At 30.9% G+C, this 19,429-nt stretch overlaps 1 protein-coding gene across 4 annotated transcripts in view; it reads left to right on the top strand.

Annotated features, from left to right (window-relative positions):
* Positions 1–19,429, top strand: part of LOC145243500 (regulator of nonsense transcripts 2-like) — a 124,010-nt gene that overhangs the window by 57,438 nt on the left and 47,143 nt on the right. For all 4 annotated transcript variants that reach the window (XM_080106458.1, XM_080106457.1, XM_080106456.1 and 1 more), the window contains exons 14-23: positions 547–608; positions 2,697–2,789; positions 6,541–6,613; positions 8,129–8,281; positions 12,573–12,667; positions 13,449–13,534; positions 14,123–14,231; positions 16,858–16,915; positions 17,028–17,083; positions 18,570–18,686. In XM_080106458.1, coding sequence (XP_079962584.1) covers positions 547–608; positions 2,697–2,789; positions 6,541–6,613; positions 8,129–8,281; positions 12,573–12,667; positions 13,449–13,534; positions 14,123–14,231; positions 16,858–16,915; positions 17,028–17,083; positions 18,570–18,686 — 902 coding nt within the window. The remainder of the gene's footprint in view (positions 1–546; positions 609–2,696; positions 2,790–6,540; positions 6,614–8,128; positions 8,282–12,572; positions 12,668–13,448; positions 13,535–14,122; positions 14,232–16,857; positions 16,916–17,027; positions 17,084–18,569; positions 18,687–19,429) is intronic.

Raw genomic sequence — 19,429 nt, 5'->3', positions numbered from 1 at the left:
AATGAAATGAATAAAATTTGATTATCTATGAGAATGGTCAATGAAAAGTTTTATAAAGATGGTTTCCTCAATTCTGATTGATTTCTTTCCTTTTAGTTCGTATTTATGTATCAATATTTTTTTATTGATTTTGCAATGTTTGTTGATTTCTGTTAACTTATAATTGGATATTTTGAAAATATTGGCAAAATGATATTAAACTTAAGTAATAAAGCCCATAAGAAAACAAGAATATAAAAGTAAAGTCATCAATTAAATCCAAGGGTGGTTCAAAGGTTCCCTTTTCCTTAGCTACTATATTAAGGTGTAAAGGAGGGCACCATTCAGTTTCCAGAATTGCTCCACTTACTCTTGATCCTCACTTTATAATGGTGAGTATTTATCAAATGGGCATCAAGTATCAATTTTTAAGTCTTTGATATGACTCAAATGAATATTATATCAAATTAGTCGATATCAAGAATATAACGAAACAATATTGCTGTATTTTTAAGAGTTTTTAAATGATTTTTTTAACTAAAAATAAATTTTGCAATCTTTTTACAGAACTGAAACCAGATTCAGAAGGTGCCATGTTTGATATTTTCAACCCATTGAAAAATGCTGAGGTAATTTAACAAACTATATTTTCACGTTCAATCTTGTTATTGATTATTGCCGAGCATTTGTAAAATTATTAAAATTACTTTGTTTTTTAAATTTGTTTTATGATAGATTTTTTTTTGTTTCTTACCCAGAATTCTCCCAGTATTAAAACAAAGAAAAATTTGTATGATGTACTGACCTGTAATGAAACGAAAATATCATATTCCAAAAATCACATAAATCATTTTATTTTTAAATAATAAAATCAAATTTTATGAGTGGCTGAAAAGCGGTTATCTTTAAAATAATCTGGAAAAAAAAAACACTCAATAATTCAAACTAATTGCAGGATTTGTTGTAATGCCTACAAATTTCCATTAATTCCATAAAAATTATTTTTTTTTATAAAAATAAAACTACTTGATCAATTTACATAATATTTGGAATAGATTTTAATTTTGTCATGGTTACTTTGTCCACCATACAGATTTTTCTTTATTTTTGTTTTTAATATAGACGAAATTTTGGACAAGAACCCTTTTTTTGTCAAATGACTTTAAATGAGATTAGCAATAATCACTCTAAGGATTAAGCAAAAACTTTTCCATAACTTATGAGAATTAATGTAGGTAAAAAGCATATTTAAACAATCTATTATATAAAGAGCAGTTGTCTGTGTGTTCATCTAAAAGTTAGAAACTGCACAAGACAAGCTCATGAAGTTGCTATATTCTTTTCAGTATGCCTCAGACAGAATTAGAAATAAATAAAATACAAAAATATTATGCTAAGATTTTTACAAATCAATAATATAATTGTCTAAAATAAAATGGCTCGTTTTTTTCTTAGGGAGATATCTGTAAACTTTTTATTTGTTTAATGCAGTACAAACTGCATATTGTTAAAGAGTGATTCTTTTAATTCTGGGCATTTTGTGCTAGATTCATCATGTAATATCTTTTTTGTTATCAGTTAAGGTGGGGGCAATTTTTTTATTTAATGCATTTCAGTTTCTTAGAAAACAAGTCAGTTATTTTAATGACTTATTTTGTAAAATAAAAATCCCATTGAGAAAAATAATTGATTTTAAAAATTGATAAAATTAAATCCATTAAAATGCATTTTAGTTTCTTAAACATTTTATAAAATATGTAAAATAACTTATTCACGGCAGATAATTTATTTACAAAAAATAATTTCCTTATCAAATTATATCAACTCTGATGCGTTTCCATTTCTTAGAAAACAAACTAGCTGTTTTAATTACTTTGTGAAATTTTATTGTTATGACTTCAAATTACTTTTCTATTTTTTATGTATCATTAAAATTACATAAATTTAACTCTTGAGTCCAGGTAGGGACTGTTAAAATGGAAATGTTATAATGGCAGACACTGAAATAAAAATACAAATAAAATATAAAAATTTAAATTTTGTCATTGAAATAAAATTTTAAAAATATTTTCATAGTTTAATTTCTAAATATTTATTGACTTTAAAGTTCAAGCAAACAACCTAAAAAGCTTACATGTTTTTGAATTTTTGAGATGAGGATTACTTATTCATATTATTTGGATTCTTTTGACTACTGTTCTCATCTAGAGTGTTATTTTCACAATGTTTTGGTTGATGTAATCTTCGACTTTCTCCAGGTGTATCTTGTTGATCTCGAGAATCTTTCTGTTGAACTCTGGAATTTGCACAGAATTTCAAACAGAACCTTTTATTTAATCAATAGGGGTAGAATGTTCCCGTTCCACCAGCCATAACTGGGTAGAAGTCCTAAATAATTTGTAATTGTATTTTGAGTATTGTCTGCACTGAAGATTGAACCTTCAACCTCCAAAAGAGTGTAACTTACAGCTGAATTTTTACCAAATACTTTATCCACTATGCCATAGGTCCTTGTAGAAAGTCGAGGTTACATCAACTGAAATGTGAAAATAACACTCAAGATGAGAATAATAGTTTAAAGAATCCAAATAATACAAATTATTTACATGTTTGTCATTTCGTTTGAATTGTATTTCATTTTTGTTGATGTGATTTATGTTTTTGACAACAACTTTCATTTCTTTTAAACAAATTCAAATATATAAATGTGTTCTTAGTTTCAGTATGAAGGAGATACAAGTCTTTTTGAAGATGAAGATACACGGACATTTTATGAAACTCTGCCGGATCTCCGTTCTCTTATTCCTGGGGTAAGTCTTCATTTGGCATTCTTTAAAATTTATTGACAATTATAGAGATATTTTTAAAATAGCAACATGTTAAAAGAATTGATTTATCATTTGAAATTTAAATAGAATTTGATGATTTATAGTTGAGCTGTAAAAATGAACAAAAATTGCTTTGAAAATAACAAATTGTAAATGTTTGAAATGTATTCATGTCGGAACCATGTATTAAATAGTGGTAATGTAATAGGTAGCTGTTTATTTAAAAAAAAAATTTATGGAAATCACTTAAGACAAGTCATGAAGCCACTTAATGTAAGGAGCTAAAGACAAGAGATACCTATTAATGTTAGTCTTGAAAAAACCAACATTGTATGTAGGAAGAAAACAGCCAGCAGGAAGAATTCCACAACTTTGCAATTGTTGGAAAGCTACTGGAATAGGAAGCTGTATTACAATAAGGTATCAAAACAGTGAATTGATGCAAACCACTAGACAAACAAGCTGGAACAAAGGAAGCAGGGAATAAAGCAGGCAATTCTGAAAAAAACCTGTCATAATAGTATTTATAAAAGAGACAAACTAGCAACATCACGGCTGTGAGAGAGGTTGCAGTGATGAAGAAAGGATGGGGCTAATAAAATTAGATACGTTTTTGCACTTTATTAAGAACCCTCAAATGGGACAGTGATTCACCAGCCCAAATAGAGAACATGCCCAACTGTAAAGCATTAGAATATTGGAAGAGTTATTTGCATTACAATGATTTCTGTGGAAATAACTCAGAAATCTTAATTACAGCTTATGTATAGCAAAGACAATCTTGACGTTGGTGAAAGAAATGGGCGATGAGTGTTGACTCCGAAGAAAACACAAATGAGAATCTTTGCTACTACTCATGAAAGAGTCACAACTAATTGCCAAAGCCAAGAAACTCCTTAACAAGGTCAAAAATCCAATGGAATGATCTGATTCTTTTCAGAACCAGCTACACAACATACAGAGCAATAGGTGGCATTAAATTCTGTGCGTCATCATGACGACGACGACCAAGTTCTTTCAAACTATGATGGTTTTTGGGTGTGTTTCCAACAAAGGCCAATGTTAAGTTGTATCTCCTCACATCTTTGAAAAGAAATTCCAACTTAATTCAGATGGCCATGATTGAGTTGCTCTATTCTGTTGTTGAGGAGCACAGGATGAAGAGACGTGAATGTACGAAATCCATACGTGTGGCAGCAGAATTCGACTCTGTGAAACCGCTAGGAAAACTCAGAAATATCCGTCTGAGAGTCCCCTGGACTATTATGTGTTGGGTGCAGGCATATCTCTAAAGATACCGAATGCCGCAGGTTTAGGTCCTATGTGGAGGCTCAGGCCAATTTTAAATATGGTGTATTTATTAAAAAGATGCATTTTTAATTTTGAGAATACATCAATTATTGGCCAAGATTGGACATTATTTTTCTTTTTATAAAGTGTCAAATTTGTCTTGAACATCGTGGATTTGTTTCATTTAAAAAATATTTGCTGTTTATAAAAGAGCAGAAACTAATAAATGTGCTATTTATGAAAGTGAGTGAAAGATTTTGTGGTTATAGTTTCCTAATGTAGGTCTTAACTTCTGGCATAGCTGCTACTGGAAGCAGTGACAAGACAAATCAGTTCCTTTACTTCTTTCTCTTACGCCTATATCTTCCCTTTGCATGTACTCTTATTTATTATATGTTTCCGATCCTTCTTTTTTATTTAATCATTGAAAAGTTTTTTCGGACTTATTTTAATTAAGAATTATTGAAATTAGTTTTATTTTTGGGGGAAAATTATTAAAATCTTTTAAAACTATTTTGGCAATATTATGTATTGGATATGTTTTTTTTTTATGGTGTTTGAAATTTTGCTATTTTGATTTTCAATAATTTTATTTTTATATAATACATGTTTATGAAAATATAAAGTCAAATTTTTATACTTTCATAAACATGTATTTATTATGTAAATTCAAATAAGATACTTTTATTTTTAAAATTAGAAAAAAAACATTTTTATAATTTCATAAACATATTTTTTATAAAATTTCAAATAAAAACTTATTTTTTAATTTTATTAAAAGTGAAAATAAAGACTAATTGTGTTATTTTCATCTGTATAATTTTGTTAATTTTTATTGAATATTTTTCAATAATATCCTTTTCTTATATTTTATTTCAATAAATCGCTTCACAATAGAAATACTGAAGAACAATAAAAGTGAAGGAACTGATTTGCCTTGTCACTGCTTCCGGTAGCAGCCATGCTGGCAGTTAGGAATTACGTTAGCTGACTATAACCGATTTTGCAATGTTTTTGTTAACTTATTTGCTTTTATCAAAGTCATGAAAGTGGCTCTTATGAGTGGAGTGTCAGCATATCACAACTATTTATGCCTTGCAGAAAATTATGTTGAAAGATGAATATGTGCGAAACACATGGATGGCAGAAAATAGTGGAAGAAATAAAGATTACTCACAGTTGACTTGATGTAAATATTTATGAAGAAGCAACACTTTGAATGATACAAATTACATCAGACCTGGTCTGATATTACTCGAGTTTGTGTGTCACAGCTATATAGACAGAAGTAATATACAGTAGCGTCCAAAACTAAGGGACAAGATTTTAAAACCTAATATTTGTTAGAAATAACAACTGTGAAAAGCTGAAATTTTAACAACTGGTAGTTGTCATCATCCATAAAACATACTAAAATTTGAATCATTTGCAAAGGATGAAAAAAGAATTATAACATTTATTTATTTTTAAAATAGGAACATCCAAAAGTAAGGGACAAAATTTAGAAAAACAATGTAAACCGCCAAAAAACAATAAAAATACATGTACAATCAATATTTAGTAAATGAGCCCTTGTTCCCAATGACAGCTGCACATCTTCGACTACAAGAATGAATCAGTTCTTGACAATCCTCGATACTAATTTTAGACCATTCTTCTTGAAGCTTCACCTACAAATCCTCTGTGTTAGTGGGATTTCTTTCCATTACTTTCATTCCTAAGGTCTTCCAAAGATTTTCTATTGGATTTAAGTCAGAACTTTGTGGTGGCCAATTCATAATTTTTAAATCTTGCTCGCTAAGGTAACTCATTACCACCTTTGCTTTGTGACATGCATAAAGGTAGCCCTATCGAAACCTGAATTCTGTATGATTGGCACAACAATGTTTTTATAGATCTGCGCATTTACACGAGTTTGTAACCGGACAAGAGGCGTTGAACCATGGCTGGAAAACATTCCAAATACCATGACGCTTCCACCCCCAAACCTGTTTTCTTAGTACACTTTGCACTTGATCTTTCACTAATACGTCTCTTTACATTGTTTTTTTGTTCATCATTTCCAAATAAATAGAACTTGTTTTCATCACTGACAAATACTTTGGCCCAATTTTCATATGTCCAAATTACATACCTGTTTGCAAACTCTAATCTCTTCTTATTCGTCAAACTAACGAGTGGTTTCTTCTTTGGGGTTCGATTAAACAGCCCTATTTCTTGCAGTCTACCAGAAACAGTCTGTCTTGACACATTAACACGAGGTACTATAGATACTTTTAACAGCTTGAACTGCATCGGCCACCTATCTATATGCAGCAAACTAGCACATAGATAAATATTGAAAAATTTTTGACTTACTCTTGTATTATTTCATATTTACTAAAACATTAATGATTATTATATATATTAACTTTTTGTAAGAGAAAACTTTATTCATTTTCAGATTTTGTATAAAGAAAGTGAACATGCGTCATCAAAAGATGAAACAAAGGAAGATGAAACTGGCTTAGAAGGAGGTTTAACATTTTTATATTTTTTATATTACATTTGTTCTTTTTTTTTTTTTTTTTTTACATACAAAAACAGTTTGTAAGTTATTAAGTTGAGATTACATAGGAAAAAACTTTTGAATAGAGGAATAGACAAACTGAAAAATGCATTTTGAATAATTTAAACCATTCCTATCTTTTTGTAAATTTGATTTTAATTTTAAGATAAAATCTTGAAGCTAATTGAAAAAAAAATGAAAGGTTTATTTATTTATTCATTTTTTTGTTTTTCATTATTCACCTCAAGCAAAGCACATTGCCACTTGGACATAAGGGGATACTATTTTGGATTGTATCTAACAAGGAACTGTGGGGAGTTGAGCAGCAAAATGTCTGTTTACATTATATTTCAATTTCTGCAAGTTAGTACAGTCAAAAGTAGGAGACAGGAATGGAATTGCAAAGCCTAGCAGTTCAAGGGAAGAAGCTAATAGAGTAGATCTTTTTTTGGATCCTGTCTAAGGAGGAGGAACTAGTGGTGCATGCATCAGCCCAGATGTGGCAACAAATGGTGGCTTTGTAGAGATACTCTCAGGTGCAAGTAGTTTTCTAATTCAGTGGAGAGAATCCATCTTTGCAGCAGCCTTGGCAATGTCTTCAATTCATTTGTTCCAATTCATGTTGCCTGTGAATGTTAATCTGAAGAGTTTGAGCGTTGAGCTCTCGGATAGTGTAATGAGTCATGGCAATCGGTGGTTGAGAAGCTTTCTTGTAATTGTTAAAAGAAACTTAGTTTTACTAGCATTAAATGTTACCTTCCATTTTTGTTTCTATTCAACTACATTTGTAAGCTTTCAGCCATTGCCTTGTATATGTGTATAGTAGTTTTTCAATTATGTTTGTTATAGAGCATCATGTCATCAGCAAATATGTCCATTTTGGACACAATTTTATCAGGAATAAATAATTAATTCAAGCAGATATTTTAGATTCTTAAACACTCCCTAAAGAAATCAAATATCTGTTGTAGACTGAATCAGTACATTCAATAATCAGTTAACTGGAATTTGGAAAATAGTGTTTTGATTTTTACTCAAGACATAGTCAAGAAACCATTTGGTAACAGTAGGACTATATAATGATTACTTAAACTCCGGAAGTTTTACAATCTCTAGCTTCAACTTTGACCTAAGAAATTTTCTTTCACTTGTAATATATATTATTTATAGTTTTGATTTTAAAGAAAACTGAGTTAATGTTTAATCACGCCCCCTCCCCCAAAGTTTTCTAATAAAAGTGTTTAATTCAAAATTCATTCATTAATTAGTAAATGCTGAAAATTTTATTTAAATCATATAATTTTCTGAGTTTAGATAAAATGTTTAAATAAACTCAGAGCAGCATATTTGCATTTATTATTTGTTAAAAGTGGATATTTATTTTGACAGAATTGTGTTTGTTGCAATGTTGAAATATTTTCATATTTTGTTTTGCATTTAAAATCAAACTGTAGATTAATTTGCTTTTTTTGCTATTTTCTAGATATTGAAAGTTTAAAAATTGAAGACATAGAAACAGAAATTGAATTTGAACAGAAAGAAATGCCTGTTGAACCTGTATTGAAAGAGGAGCATAAGGAACGACCGAAAGAAGAAGAGATTGAAGAAGAGTTAGAGATCATCCCTCCAGAAATAGGTGAATACTCTTTGAGATGCATTGAGTTTTCTTTCTTTCCCACCCAACTCTCTTCCGTTTTCAGTGTTGGCACTTGGCCAAGTTTACTCCAATGTAAAAAAAATTAAAATTGCACAAAAAATTTACAATGTACATATCTGTTAGGTTAAAAAGAAAATGGCTGCACACCAAAATTTATGCCAATTTCTCCAGTATTTTTGTGTTTATAAAATAAAATTTGATTGGTAAATGATTTCTAGCCAGTATTATAATAATGACTGTGTGATATTTAAATTCTGAATTGTTTGCTGGCTGTTGATTTTAATGGAAGCAGAAAATGGTGGACAAGAATGTGTTTTTTCTTGTTTACAAAAAAGTAATTGATGAATTTGCTTGATATTTTTTTTGTACTGTCTTTTTTAAATCTAACACAAGTATGTAATAAAATTTTTGTGCCATTTTGTTTTTCTTTTTCCAAGCAGATTTAATATCATGGTGAAATTTAATAAGCACCTTAATGTCATACATATTCCAATTATTTAGCCATAGAGTAATCTTTAAAGTTTGACATACTTGAATTTCGTTAGGTCATCATGTCTCTCTAAAATCACATCTAGTTGTAAAACTCTAATTCTAAGAGTGTTCTATAAGGGATGGACAATGCCGAGAAAAATCGAATGTATTGCATGCATATGATTACAGATTTGGGCAAAACTCAATGTAATGACATCAACACGACATTCCATTCAAAGAATAAAGATCATGAAACAAGGAGAGAACATATTTTAACTGGATTGGAATTGTTAAAAGTGCAGAGCAATAACACAATCAAAATTACAAATTGAATGTCAATATAAGCAAACAATCAGATTCTGATCAATGAATGTGGGTGATGTTAAGTCATAAACAGTCAATCAATAGAGAGTGAGAGAGAAAGCCAAAGTGACACTTCTGCGGTCGCTGCACTGACAACCATACACCTTACACCTACCTGGACTCTCTCTTCATACTATCACTGTAATGTAAATAAAATTTGATGTTGATTTAATAAGAGTCTGTTTGATTACAAAAACCATAGCTATGGGGATCAGAGCGTTGATGATGTAAAGATAGAAGCTTGGTTTTGGATGCATTAAAAGTCACCAGCCACCTCTTCCCCTATTGTACCATGCACTCAAGATCAGAGGAGAGAGAATTAGAGAGAATTTTGTCATTTACGGCCTTTGATGTGTTGCCATAGATGGTCGTGTCATCAGCATTGATGTCAAGGAATGATTTAAGTATGTATTTTGGGAGATCATTGATGTAGATCAGGAAGAGAGTTGGGCCCAGGATGGACCCCTGGAGGATTCCAGTATTAATACTGTAGGCCTCTGATTTCTGCTCATCAACCACTACTCTTATGAACCTATCAGAGAGAAGTGATTTAATGATTGAGAAAACATTTCCAGTAATACCGTAGCTGGAAATCTTGTGAAGTGGGCCCTTATGCCATGCGATATGTCAAGAGCAATTGCCCTGGAAAGGAAATCTTTGTCAAGAGATTCACTAATCCTATGTGATATAACCATTAGCACATTTGCTGTAGATCTTGCAGAGCGGAAACCATATTGCATGTCACTAAGAAGGTTGTTTCTGTTGAGGTGGTTGACTACTTTTAATTTAATATGGATTCCAACAACTTACTCATGACACACAGGAGACTTATTGGTCTGTACTGAGAGGGAGATGACTTTTCACCTGAATTCTTAAATACAAGGCATACTGGTGAGGTTTTCTAGGGTGTTGGAAAACACTTTTCCTTAAGGCAACGCTTAAACAGTTTTGTAAGTATGGGAGCAAGTTCTGGTTGGAGCTTTTTCAGCACTATAACTGGAATGTCATCAGGGCCAGTTGCTTTACTGGAATCAAGGTTCTTGATTAGCTTAGCGACCTCACGCACAGATATTTGTATGTTGCATAGCGTGTTGTCTATTATAGGGGGAATACAGGTAGTTGATGGCCATTGTCGCATAGGGTAGAATTAGCTGCAAATTCTTTAATTATCTTTGTACTGCAAAACATCAACTTTGAGTTATTCTAACTTTTGACTGGAAAGATGTTTGTGTTGTGTTCAAATTCCATAACAAAGATAATTCTTTTCCTTGATTAGCTAAAACAGCTAGAAATGTCTTTGACGGGTACAACTTCCGCTTTGAGTATTTATGTAAACACACCCCCAATCGCTTATTTGCAAAAAGTGATCTACTGCCGGCGGACATGCTATGCTGGCATGTTTTGTCATTAATAGTCGGATTCAAATAGCGATTTCTTTGAAGATACAAATCACAACAAAAATATTAAGATATTTTAAAGTAAATTTTATTGTGAATTCAGTTATATAAGTTTTATTTTGATGGAGGTAGGAGAAATGTACTTATTACTTTTTTTTTTTTTTTTTTTTACATGGAGGTCACCACTTATCAAGGCCCAGGAGCCACTCGGGGATAAGGGTTATTGCATGTACAGTAATCAATGGGATAGTGTTGTAGTATTTATTAGTATTGGAGATTTGATGAAGTGTCATTACTTAAAGGGGTGGTTCATCAGGAATTTGTTTATGTTGGACTTGAAGACATCCAAGTTGAAGTCAGGTGGGTAACAGGCAAATGGTAGAGAGTTCCACAGGCGTGCAGTTCTAAGAAAGAAGCTTCGTTCATGGAATCTACGTTTTGATTTAGGCACAGATAAAGAGTGGGGAAAATTATTGAGTGTTTTCAGCTAGACGGGTGTTTATCGTGAAAGATTGGCGGGGGGGGGGGCAGAGATTAGAGCTCAGATGAGCACTTACCATGAAAATAACGATAAAACAAAGATAGGCTGGCAACATCTCTTCTGTGGGAGAGAGGTTGCAGGGAAGAGAAAAGGGCATCCCCCACTAAGCCACAAAGTCTATTTTGTACTCTGTCAAGGCAGGATAGGCTGATTTTAACGACTAGGAGTGTCAAATTAAGTAGCAGTGTGTGCCTTGTCCAGCGCTGAACATTATGGTGTCTCGTATTGCTACTTATAGAAATTGTATGATGTATGAGGTTTTGGCATAAAAATGACTTTACACTGGTTGACATAAAAACCTAACAGTCAACAATCCTAGAAAAAGTATTTCCACACACTCCATCATTCAAGAAGTCATTCGATTTGCAAGGCAAATCGTTTCAATAATTTTACAAAGGAAAGCAATTGAATGCGGGAGTTCAACAACCCCAAAATACCACACTACCACTAAAGTCAAGTCTTTTCACAAGAGACGGATATTTATCAATCTTTTTTTTTTTCTTCTTTTTGGGTTTCTAGTGACAAATTGTGGATGTGACCAATTTACGATTTAAAAATGTGCTGCTACAGAAAGATGACTTTGCCTCTTTTATCCAAGCCCAATCGTCTTCTACTTCTGATGTTATTGAATTAACATTCTCTTTAAAAACGTTAATCGATGGCATTACCATTTTTCCCTTTTAAAAGAGGCTGCTGCTGCTCATTCTAATTTCCTCAGCATTATGTTGATATCCGTTTTACTTGCTGGCATATGTTGGACAACTTTTAGAAATTGACTTTCAAACTAACTTAACTCTGGCTAGGTTTTTGTTTATTTCTCATATTTTCCTTGGCTTTTGCCTGTAAAAACTGATTCTGTTACCGCAACTGTTCTCCATCTACTAACCCAAGAATCCTCATCCATTCTTTCAGCGAGGTTATCCCATCAAAGCTATCTGTGGTGATATTTTCAAATAGTAATTTGATCACATCCACTATTGAAATGAAGTCAGGTGTTATAAATGCAAAGTGTTAAAAAAATATTTTTAATGTTTTTTTTTTTTTTTGTCACTGTTTCATGCAAATAACTTGAGTATAAACCCAAGTTTGCATTGTCATTCATGTCTAATGACATGAAGAAATGGTACACTTTTTTATAAGTTCAACTTGTATATTTAAGAGGAGTTCTTTTTGAATAATATTTTATAACATTTTTTTTATAAGGTCTTAATTATTCCTTTAGTGCATGTCAATCAATAAACAAAACGTGGTGCATGATTTGTCTAATGGATATGATAATAGACTATGAAATCAACTTTGCTGACTTCAAATACTGTCAGATATATTGTGCTCATTTATACACTAATACCATTAAGGAAAGGTATGAACCCCACCCCTCCCCTCAACTTCTGTTCAATTAATAATTGCTTACAATTAGCATTAAATAACCTTGAGAGATAAACCACTGAAAATGTATTTTCGTTTCTATCTTAAATATACAACTCTTTCTCTTTTACAGAAGAGGAAGGCGATACTGGACATTTGATGAAAGCTCAATTTGATTCCTTTCTGCAGTCCTTACCAAATTGTGTCAATAGAGAACTTATTGATAAGGTAAGTCAATTTAAAACTAAATTATCTAGATGATGCATAAGCATTTTTTGTTTCTGTACGTTGCTTACATGTAGATTACACCCCTTCCGTGTCCAGAATTGTATGAAATTTGGTATTCCTAAAATTCTAAGTGTGTCATTATGGATTTTATAATGTTACTATAATTACTAATACTAAAAACAAACACAGGCTCCAAAACTATTGGCCAGAATTTTATCACACTCAGGATGTGACTACTATTATCTCTAGACAAAAAATTAAACTTATATAAATATTGTTTATACATTTATATTTACAGGATTTATGACTTAACTAATGATCATTATGGATTTTGGAACAAAGCTGGTAGGCATAAGGGTGGATAATGTGGGTTGTGTCTAATTTAATTTAGTTTTATACAAAGGATGCAAAGAAGGGAGTGGAAACCCTTTACGAAAATTCAGATACCTCCGATTTTTGTAAAATTTTAACAAAGGTACTTATAAACATGAATTGTTTAATGTTCCCCAAATTTCAATTTCTTTTGAGTATTTTAAAAAGATCATTTGGGTACAATTCCTATTTAAAAATTCAAATATTTCAGATTTTTATTAAATTTGATCATAGTCAATAGTAGTCCGAGTAATCCAAATTATACTTTTATACTTGAAAATATTATTAGTGGTAATGTAACTATTTGAGATACTGATTAAAATTGATTTAATCCAAAATATATTTACAAAAAGATAAATTCATTTTACTTTTCTTTTTTCTTTTTCTTTTTTCTTTTTTATTTTTCCAGAATGCTGTTGAATTCTGCATGAATTTCAACACCAAAACAAATCGTAAGAAATTAGTGCGGGCCTTGTTTACAGTCCATAGAACCAGGTGAGTTTTGAAGGGAAATTTTGTTCATTTATTTTAACTATTTTCCAGTATATGAAGTCAATTCTTGAATTAGTTTCAATTTTTGTTTTTAATGGAATTTGCTATCAAAATTTTTGTATATTATTTAAATAGTTAAATATTTCCCATGAGCAATGTGTGGCAAGGGTTTGGGTTACAATTATTAAACCTTGAACCTAAAATAATATGAAACGTAGAATTATGTATCGAAAACGCTATCAAACAGCAGAGTTATTTGCCTTTAGAGAGAAGATAGCCCATGGCAATTTGTATGTAAACAAAAATCCATGGAAAAGACATTGAAAAATCCTTGCACATTCAGCAGCTTTTAAATCATTTTTCTACTTGTAAGTTGTTTTAATAAATGTATGAAACTGCATATTTTTTTGGATTATTAAAAATCAATAGTCATTATCATCAGATATAACACTTTGTCAACTTTGTTTTAAATATCTACATTTTTTAAATTTTAATCTTGTTAGTTTTGAATTAACATCTTGAATGATTTTTTTATGTAAACAATGGATTTAATGTTAATTTTTTTTTTTTTTTTTTTCATTATTTTTTTAGATATGATCTCCTGCCATTTTATTCCCGGTTAGTGGCTACTCTCTACCCTTGTATGCCAGATGTTGCTAATGATCTTGTACATTTGCTGAAAGGAGATTTCCGCTGGCATGTACGTACTTTTATATCATCTTTTTTATTTCTTTTTTTTTCTTTTTTTTTTTTTTCTATTCTAACACCTTTTTTAACCCATCAATAATGAATGTATTGAAGTTGTGCAATTTGACACTTCTTTTTTTAACATTTCTATGGATGGTAAAATGTACAGATTTTTTTTTTTTTTTTTTAACCTAAACCAGGCATATTACCACTTGGATATAAGGAGCTATTATTTGTGATCATGTTGAGCAGCTAGATATCTGTTTACATGACCTTTACAGGTTAATACTGTCAGGGAAGTAGGAAACGGAGAGGGAATTCCAACATTTAGCAATCCAAGGAAAGAAACTATTAGAGTAGGAGGCTTTCCAGTATCTAGGGATGTTAATGGTGAAGGGATGGGATTTTACTGTTTGTGAGCTTAGTAGGGGTATGTACTTAACATTTCTATAGATGGTAAAATGTGCAGCTTTTTTTTTTTTTATTATTATTATTACCCCAAACAAAATATATTACCACTTGGATATAAGGGGCTATTATTAAACTAGAGTTAATCAGAGCACATTCCATTAAAGTACTTATAAAACAGGCACGGAACTTGGCTGATAGTGCTGGACTTATTAGATTCGAAATTTTTTTTTTTTTTTTTTTGATCCTGTATAAGAAGAGATTAGTGGTAGTTGCACTAGTCCAGATGTAGCAACAATGCATGGGCAAATTGAGAAGGTTTTTTGTAGTTAAAGGAAAGATGCTTAGTCTTACTAGCATTAAATTTTATCATCCACTTATGGTCCCATTATACTATAGACTGAAGGTTGTTTTCTAAGGTTTCTATCCTTTTTTAAAATGATTGCAGTATAATGATACCTTTAATGCATCTAAGACCAAGCTCTTATCATCATAAACGCTCTGATCCCCATCTGGCATCAATTGAAATGGATGGCTCTCGTCTAGAGGAGGTCCCATGTTTTGATAAGCTTCTGGTTTTGACCTTTACTCCTAATCTGAAATGGAACACATACATCGTCTGTGGTCAAGGTCGCTGGGAAAATGGTGGGATCCTTCTATCGCTCCAGAAGATATCTCACTAATGATGCCATTCTCTATCTATATAAAAACCAAGTACGTCCATATTGCTGCCACATCTGGGCAGGAGCTGCTAAAAACGGCCTATCCTGCCTTGACAGAGTACAAAATAGACTTTGTGGCTTGGTGGGTGATGCCCTTTTCTCTTCCCTGCAGCCTCTCTCCCACAGAAGAGACTTTGCGAGCCTGTCTTTGTTTTATCATTTTTTTCATGGCAAGTGCTCGTCTGAGCTTCAATTTCTGGTCCCCCCATGCCAATCTTTCACGAAAAACACGCGTCTAGCTGAAACCACTGTCAGTAATTTTCCCCACTCTTTATCTGTGCCTAAATCAAAATGTAGATTTCATGAACAAAGCTTCTTTCTTAGAAGTGCACGCCTGTGGAACTCTCTTTCGTTTGCCTGTTTCTCACCTGACTACAACTTGGATGTCTTCAAGTCCAACATAAACAAATTCCTGATGAACCACCCCCTTAAGTAATGATGCTTTATCAAATCTCCAATACTAACTATTACTACAATACTATCCCATTGATTATTGTACACACAACAATAACCCTTATCCCCGATTGGCTCTGAGGCCTTGATAAGTGGGACCTCCATGTAAAAAAAAAAAAAAAAAAAAAATTTTTAATATCGATGTTTTCTTAGTTATTACCCAATGTTTTCATTATGGTATGAGTGTCTTTTAGTAGTTATATGAACTTCATTTCCATATTCATGTATTCTGCACTGATATGAAAATGAAGACTAACGGAGTATAGGATTTCTAACCATGTAACTGATGAAAATACGCTACACATTTTGATGAAAAACATGGGAAAAAATGAACATAGAAGAATAGAAAACCAAAACTTTAGATATAATTTCTGTATTAAAAGTAATAGTTATTTAAATATTTCAACATATAATCTTGTGGGGAAAATGTAGCTCCCCAATAATGGACACTCTGGATAGGAACAAAAATTAAAATTGTCTCCATCATGAAGGATTCCTCCTCCACCGGCCGAGGACAGAAAAAGTGAATTGTAGCATCAGAACAGATACTACATACTGATCTTGTCCCAAAAGCCAAGAATTGTTTGTTCCCTAAATTCATAATTCAATTTTTATCAGTATTAGATTGCATATTGCTTTAAAATTATGTGATTTTACATAAGATAATATTTATATTTTATATTGAATAAAGTTTCATTATTAATTGAATTTGGTTCTTTTCTTTAATGTTTTTATGCTCTTTTTAAAAATGCTATCATATAGTATCGGCAATAACAGTTCGACAAATCTTACCTACATTGCCTGCAGGCATTTTATAGTTAACAGGCCTTCTATATCTCTGTGGCCATGCCATCACCTAGATTGCTTAAACAGAATTGCCTTGTAATGTATTGCAGTATTTTTAGTTTACACAATTTGTAAATATGGATAAGTTTTTAAGATTCATAATGGATTTAATTTTAATATATTATTTCAATTACACAAAGACAATGACTGCTTTTACAAGTTATAATTTTTAAAGATGAAATGGTCTTTTTTTTTCTTTAATTTCTTCAGGTACGCAAAAAGGATCAAATAAACATTGAATCCAAATTGAAAACTGTGCGATTTATTGGTAAGGAAAATTTCACTTGAATTCTTCGGATGAGATTAAAAATTTTTCAACATTGAATTGTCTGCTCAATTCTTCATTCATGTAATTCTTCATTTTTTTGTTTGATTTTCAGGTGAATTAGTAAAATTCAAGATGTTTCCTAAAACAGAAACTTTATACTGTTTAAAGGTTTGTTTTAAAATTTTTAGTTTGCTTCTCAATTTCAAATTAAAAACATTCATGTTTTTTATTTTTTTTTATAGATTTTAATAGAATTGTTCCCACGCTGCTTTTTTAAGTGAACTGTATTCTCATATTTGCTTTGTTTACGAAAAATATTAGTCAGAAAGGTCTTGTAACATTTTTTTCAATGTTATTTTCTTTAAAAAGAAATTTTAATATTTGATATTCGGATTGTATTAAAATTAATGAATTATTTTGTTGTTTCCATTGTTGGAAATTTGATGACAAGATTTTTCTACAGCATTGTTTTAGAATGTAAAGAATTTGATATTTTTAGAAATATGAAATTTTAGTTCTTATCCAGAATTCATCTTTAAAAAAAAAAAAACCTGCATAATGTACATATGTGACAAAACAGAAATATCATATTTCCCAAATAACATAGATTGATCAAGTAATTTTCTTTTTAAATAAGACAATCAAATTTTATGAATAACCAAACCGCAGCTGTCTTGTTTGCCATTATGAAAACAATCTAAAAAAACAAAGGGAGATAACTCAACATAATTAAAACTTGTGAGATTTATGTTATAATGCCTACAAAATCCTATTAATCTCTTAAAAAATAATTTTCTTTGTAAAAATAAAACTACGTGATTAATTTACGTAACTTTTGGAACATGCAATTTTTTTTTTTTTCATAGGTACGTACATCATAAAGATTTTTTTTCTTTTCTGTTTTGTAATATAGGGGGAATCCTAGATAAAAACTCATTGTTTTGATGTAAAGAATTTGATCTTTTAGAAATATGAAATTCTTTCTGTCTGCAGTTAGAATTTGAGAGTTTTTTGTTTTTTTTTAGCATGAATCATTAAATTGTAAAATTTTAGTATTTGATGAATTTTATGTAAAATTTTGTTAACTAATATTTTGGTAATCCTGCATATTTACTCATTCAAGCAACTTTTGGTTTTGAAACTTGTTGAAAGTAAACGGTGTTACTTAATCTAAAGACCCCGATGAAAATGTAGGTCAAAACATAAGAATATCTGAAAATGGATAAGTTTCATTGAAATATGTTTATTTACAGAACTTTTTTTTTTTAAAATAAATGTTTATTTCCAGAAAATATTTAGAGATAATTAATACTGAAAGTAAAAAAATCTTTTAATTTACTAAATTAAAATAAATAATTGGAAAAGAAAATGAGTGAATGTTTACTTAACATAATTAAAAAATATATTAATTTTTCACATATCATAAATTAAAGTGTAATGAAAAGAAAATGTACATTTTTAATTAAACTATGTAATATATAGGAATTTAGTAGATGATTGTAATAGATTAAGTAAAGGAATATTTTCACTGGCATCTTCAGATTCAGAAACCGTTTACTTCTGACAAGTTTCAAAACCAGAAATTAGATTTGTAACCATGCAGTATCACCAATATTTCAATTGCGTGGTAATTTGTGTGTTTTTTTCATTTTAGCTGTTGCTGTCTGACTTTACTCACCACAATATAGAAATGGCGTGTGCCCTCCTTGAAACCTGTGGTCGATATCTCTACAGACAAATGGATTCACATCATAGGACGAAAGTTTATTTAGTAAGTTATTATTCTCAAATGTTTAACTGTTTTAAAACCAGAAGAAATCTTATGTTGGATATCCAATATGATAAAAGGCACCTGAGGAAGGCTGGAGAGTATATCAACCTGAATGTTTTTCTAAACAAATAACAATACTTAATCTTAGAAGTAGTATTCTTCATATAATAGGTTTCAATTAATTATCCTTTTTACTGTAACTAAGATGGCTACCTGATGTTGCCTGGGCACATGGGCAATACAATAGAAGAATTGAAAAGTGTGTTTAATATCTTTAAATCACTCTTTCTACCTACCTCTCTCTCTCTACCTCTCTCTCTCTACCTCTCTCTCTCTCTCTACCTTTCTCTCTCTCTACCTCTCTCTCTCTCTCATTCTCAAGCCTGTCTTCTACTCTTTCTCTCGCATGCTTGTCTGGTTCTCCACCTCTTTCTATCATCGCCCACTCCTCTTTCTATGGTAAAAAATAACATTTATTTTATACCGAAAGTAACTGAAGAGTAGGTGGAGGTGGGATGAGAAATTGCTGTTAATGTTGACTCCTTCCTTCTCTCAACTAATAATGTTCCTATTGACTGCCAAAAGTATTTATTATGAATATTACAAAAAGAAATGTCTGTATTCTTTCCAAAACAATTTTGAAAAAATAACATAACACCTTTAAGTATGGTTTGTGTAGTCTGTGACTTTTACATGAGGATAAACATACAACTGCCCTTTATATAACAGACTAGACTCTTTGG

This window comes from Euprymna scolopes, chromosome 22, assembly GCF_053919585.1.
Source record: "Euprymna scolopes isolate OS-2025 chromosome 22, ASM5391958v1, whole genome shotgun sequence".
Lineage (NCBI taxonomy): Eukaryota > Metazoa > Mollusca > Cephalopoda > Sepiida > Sepiolidae > Euprymna > Euprymna scolopes.
Note: the sequence above shows the minus strand (reverse complement) of the source record. Positions and strands in the feature narration are given on the sequence as shown.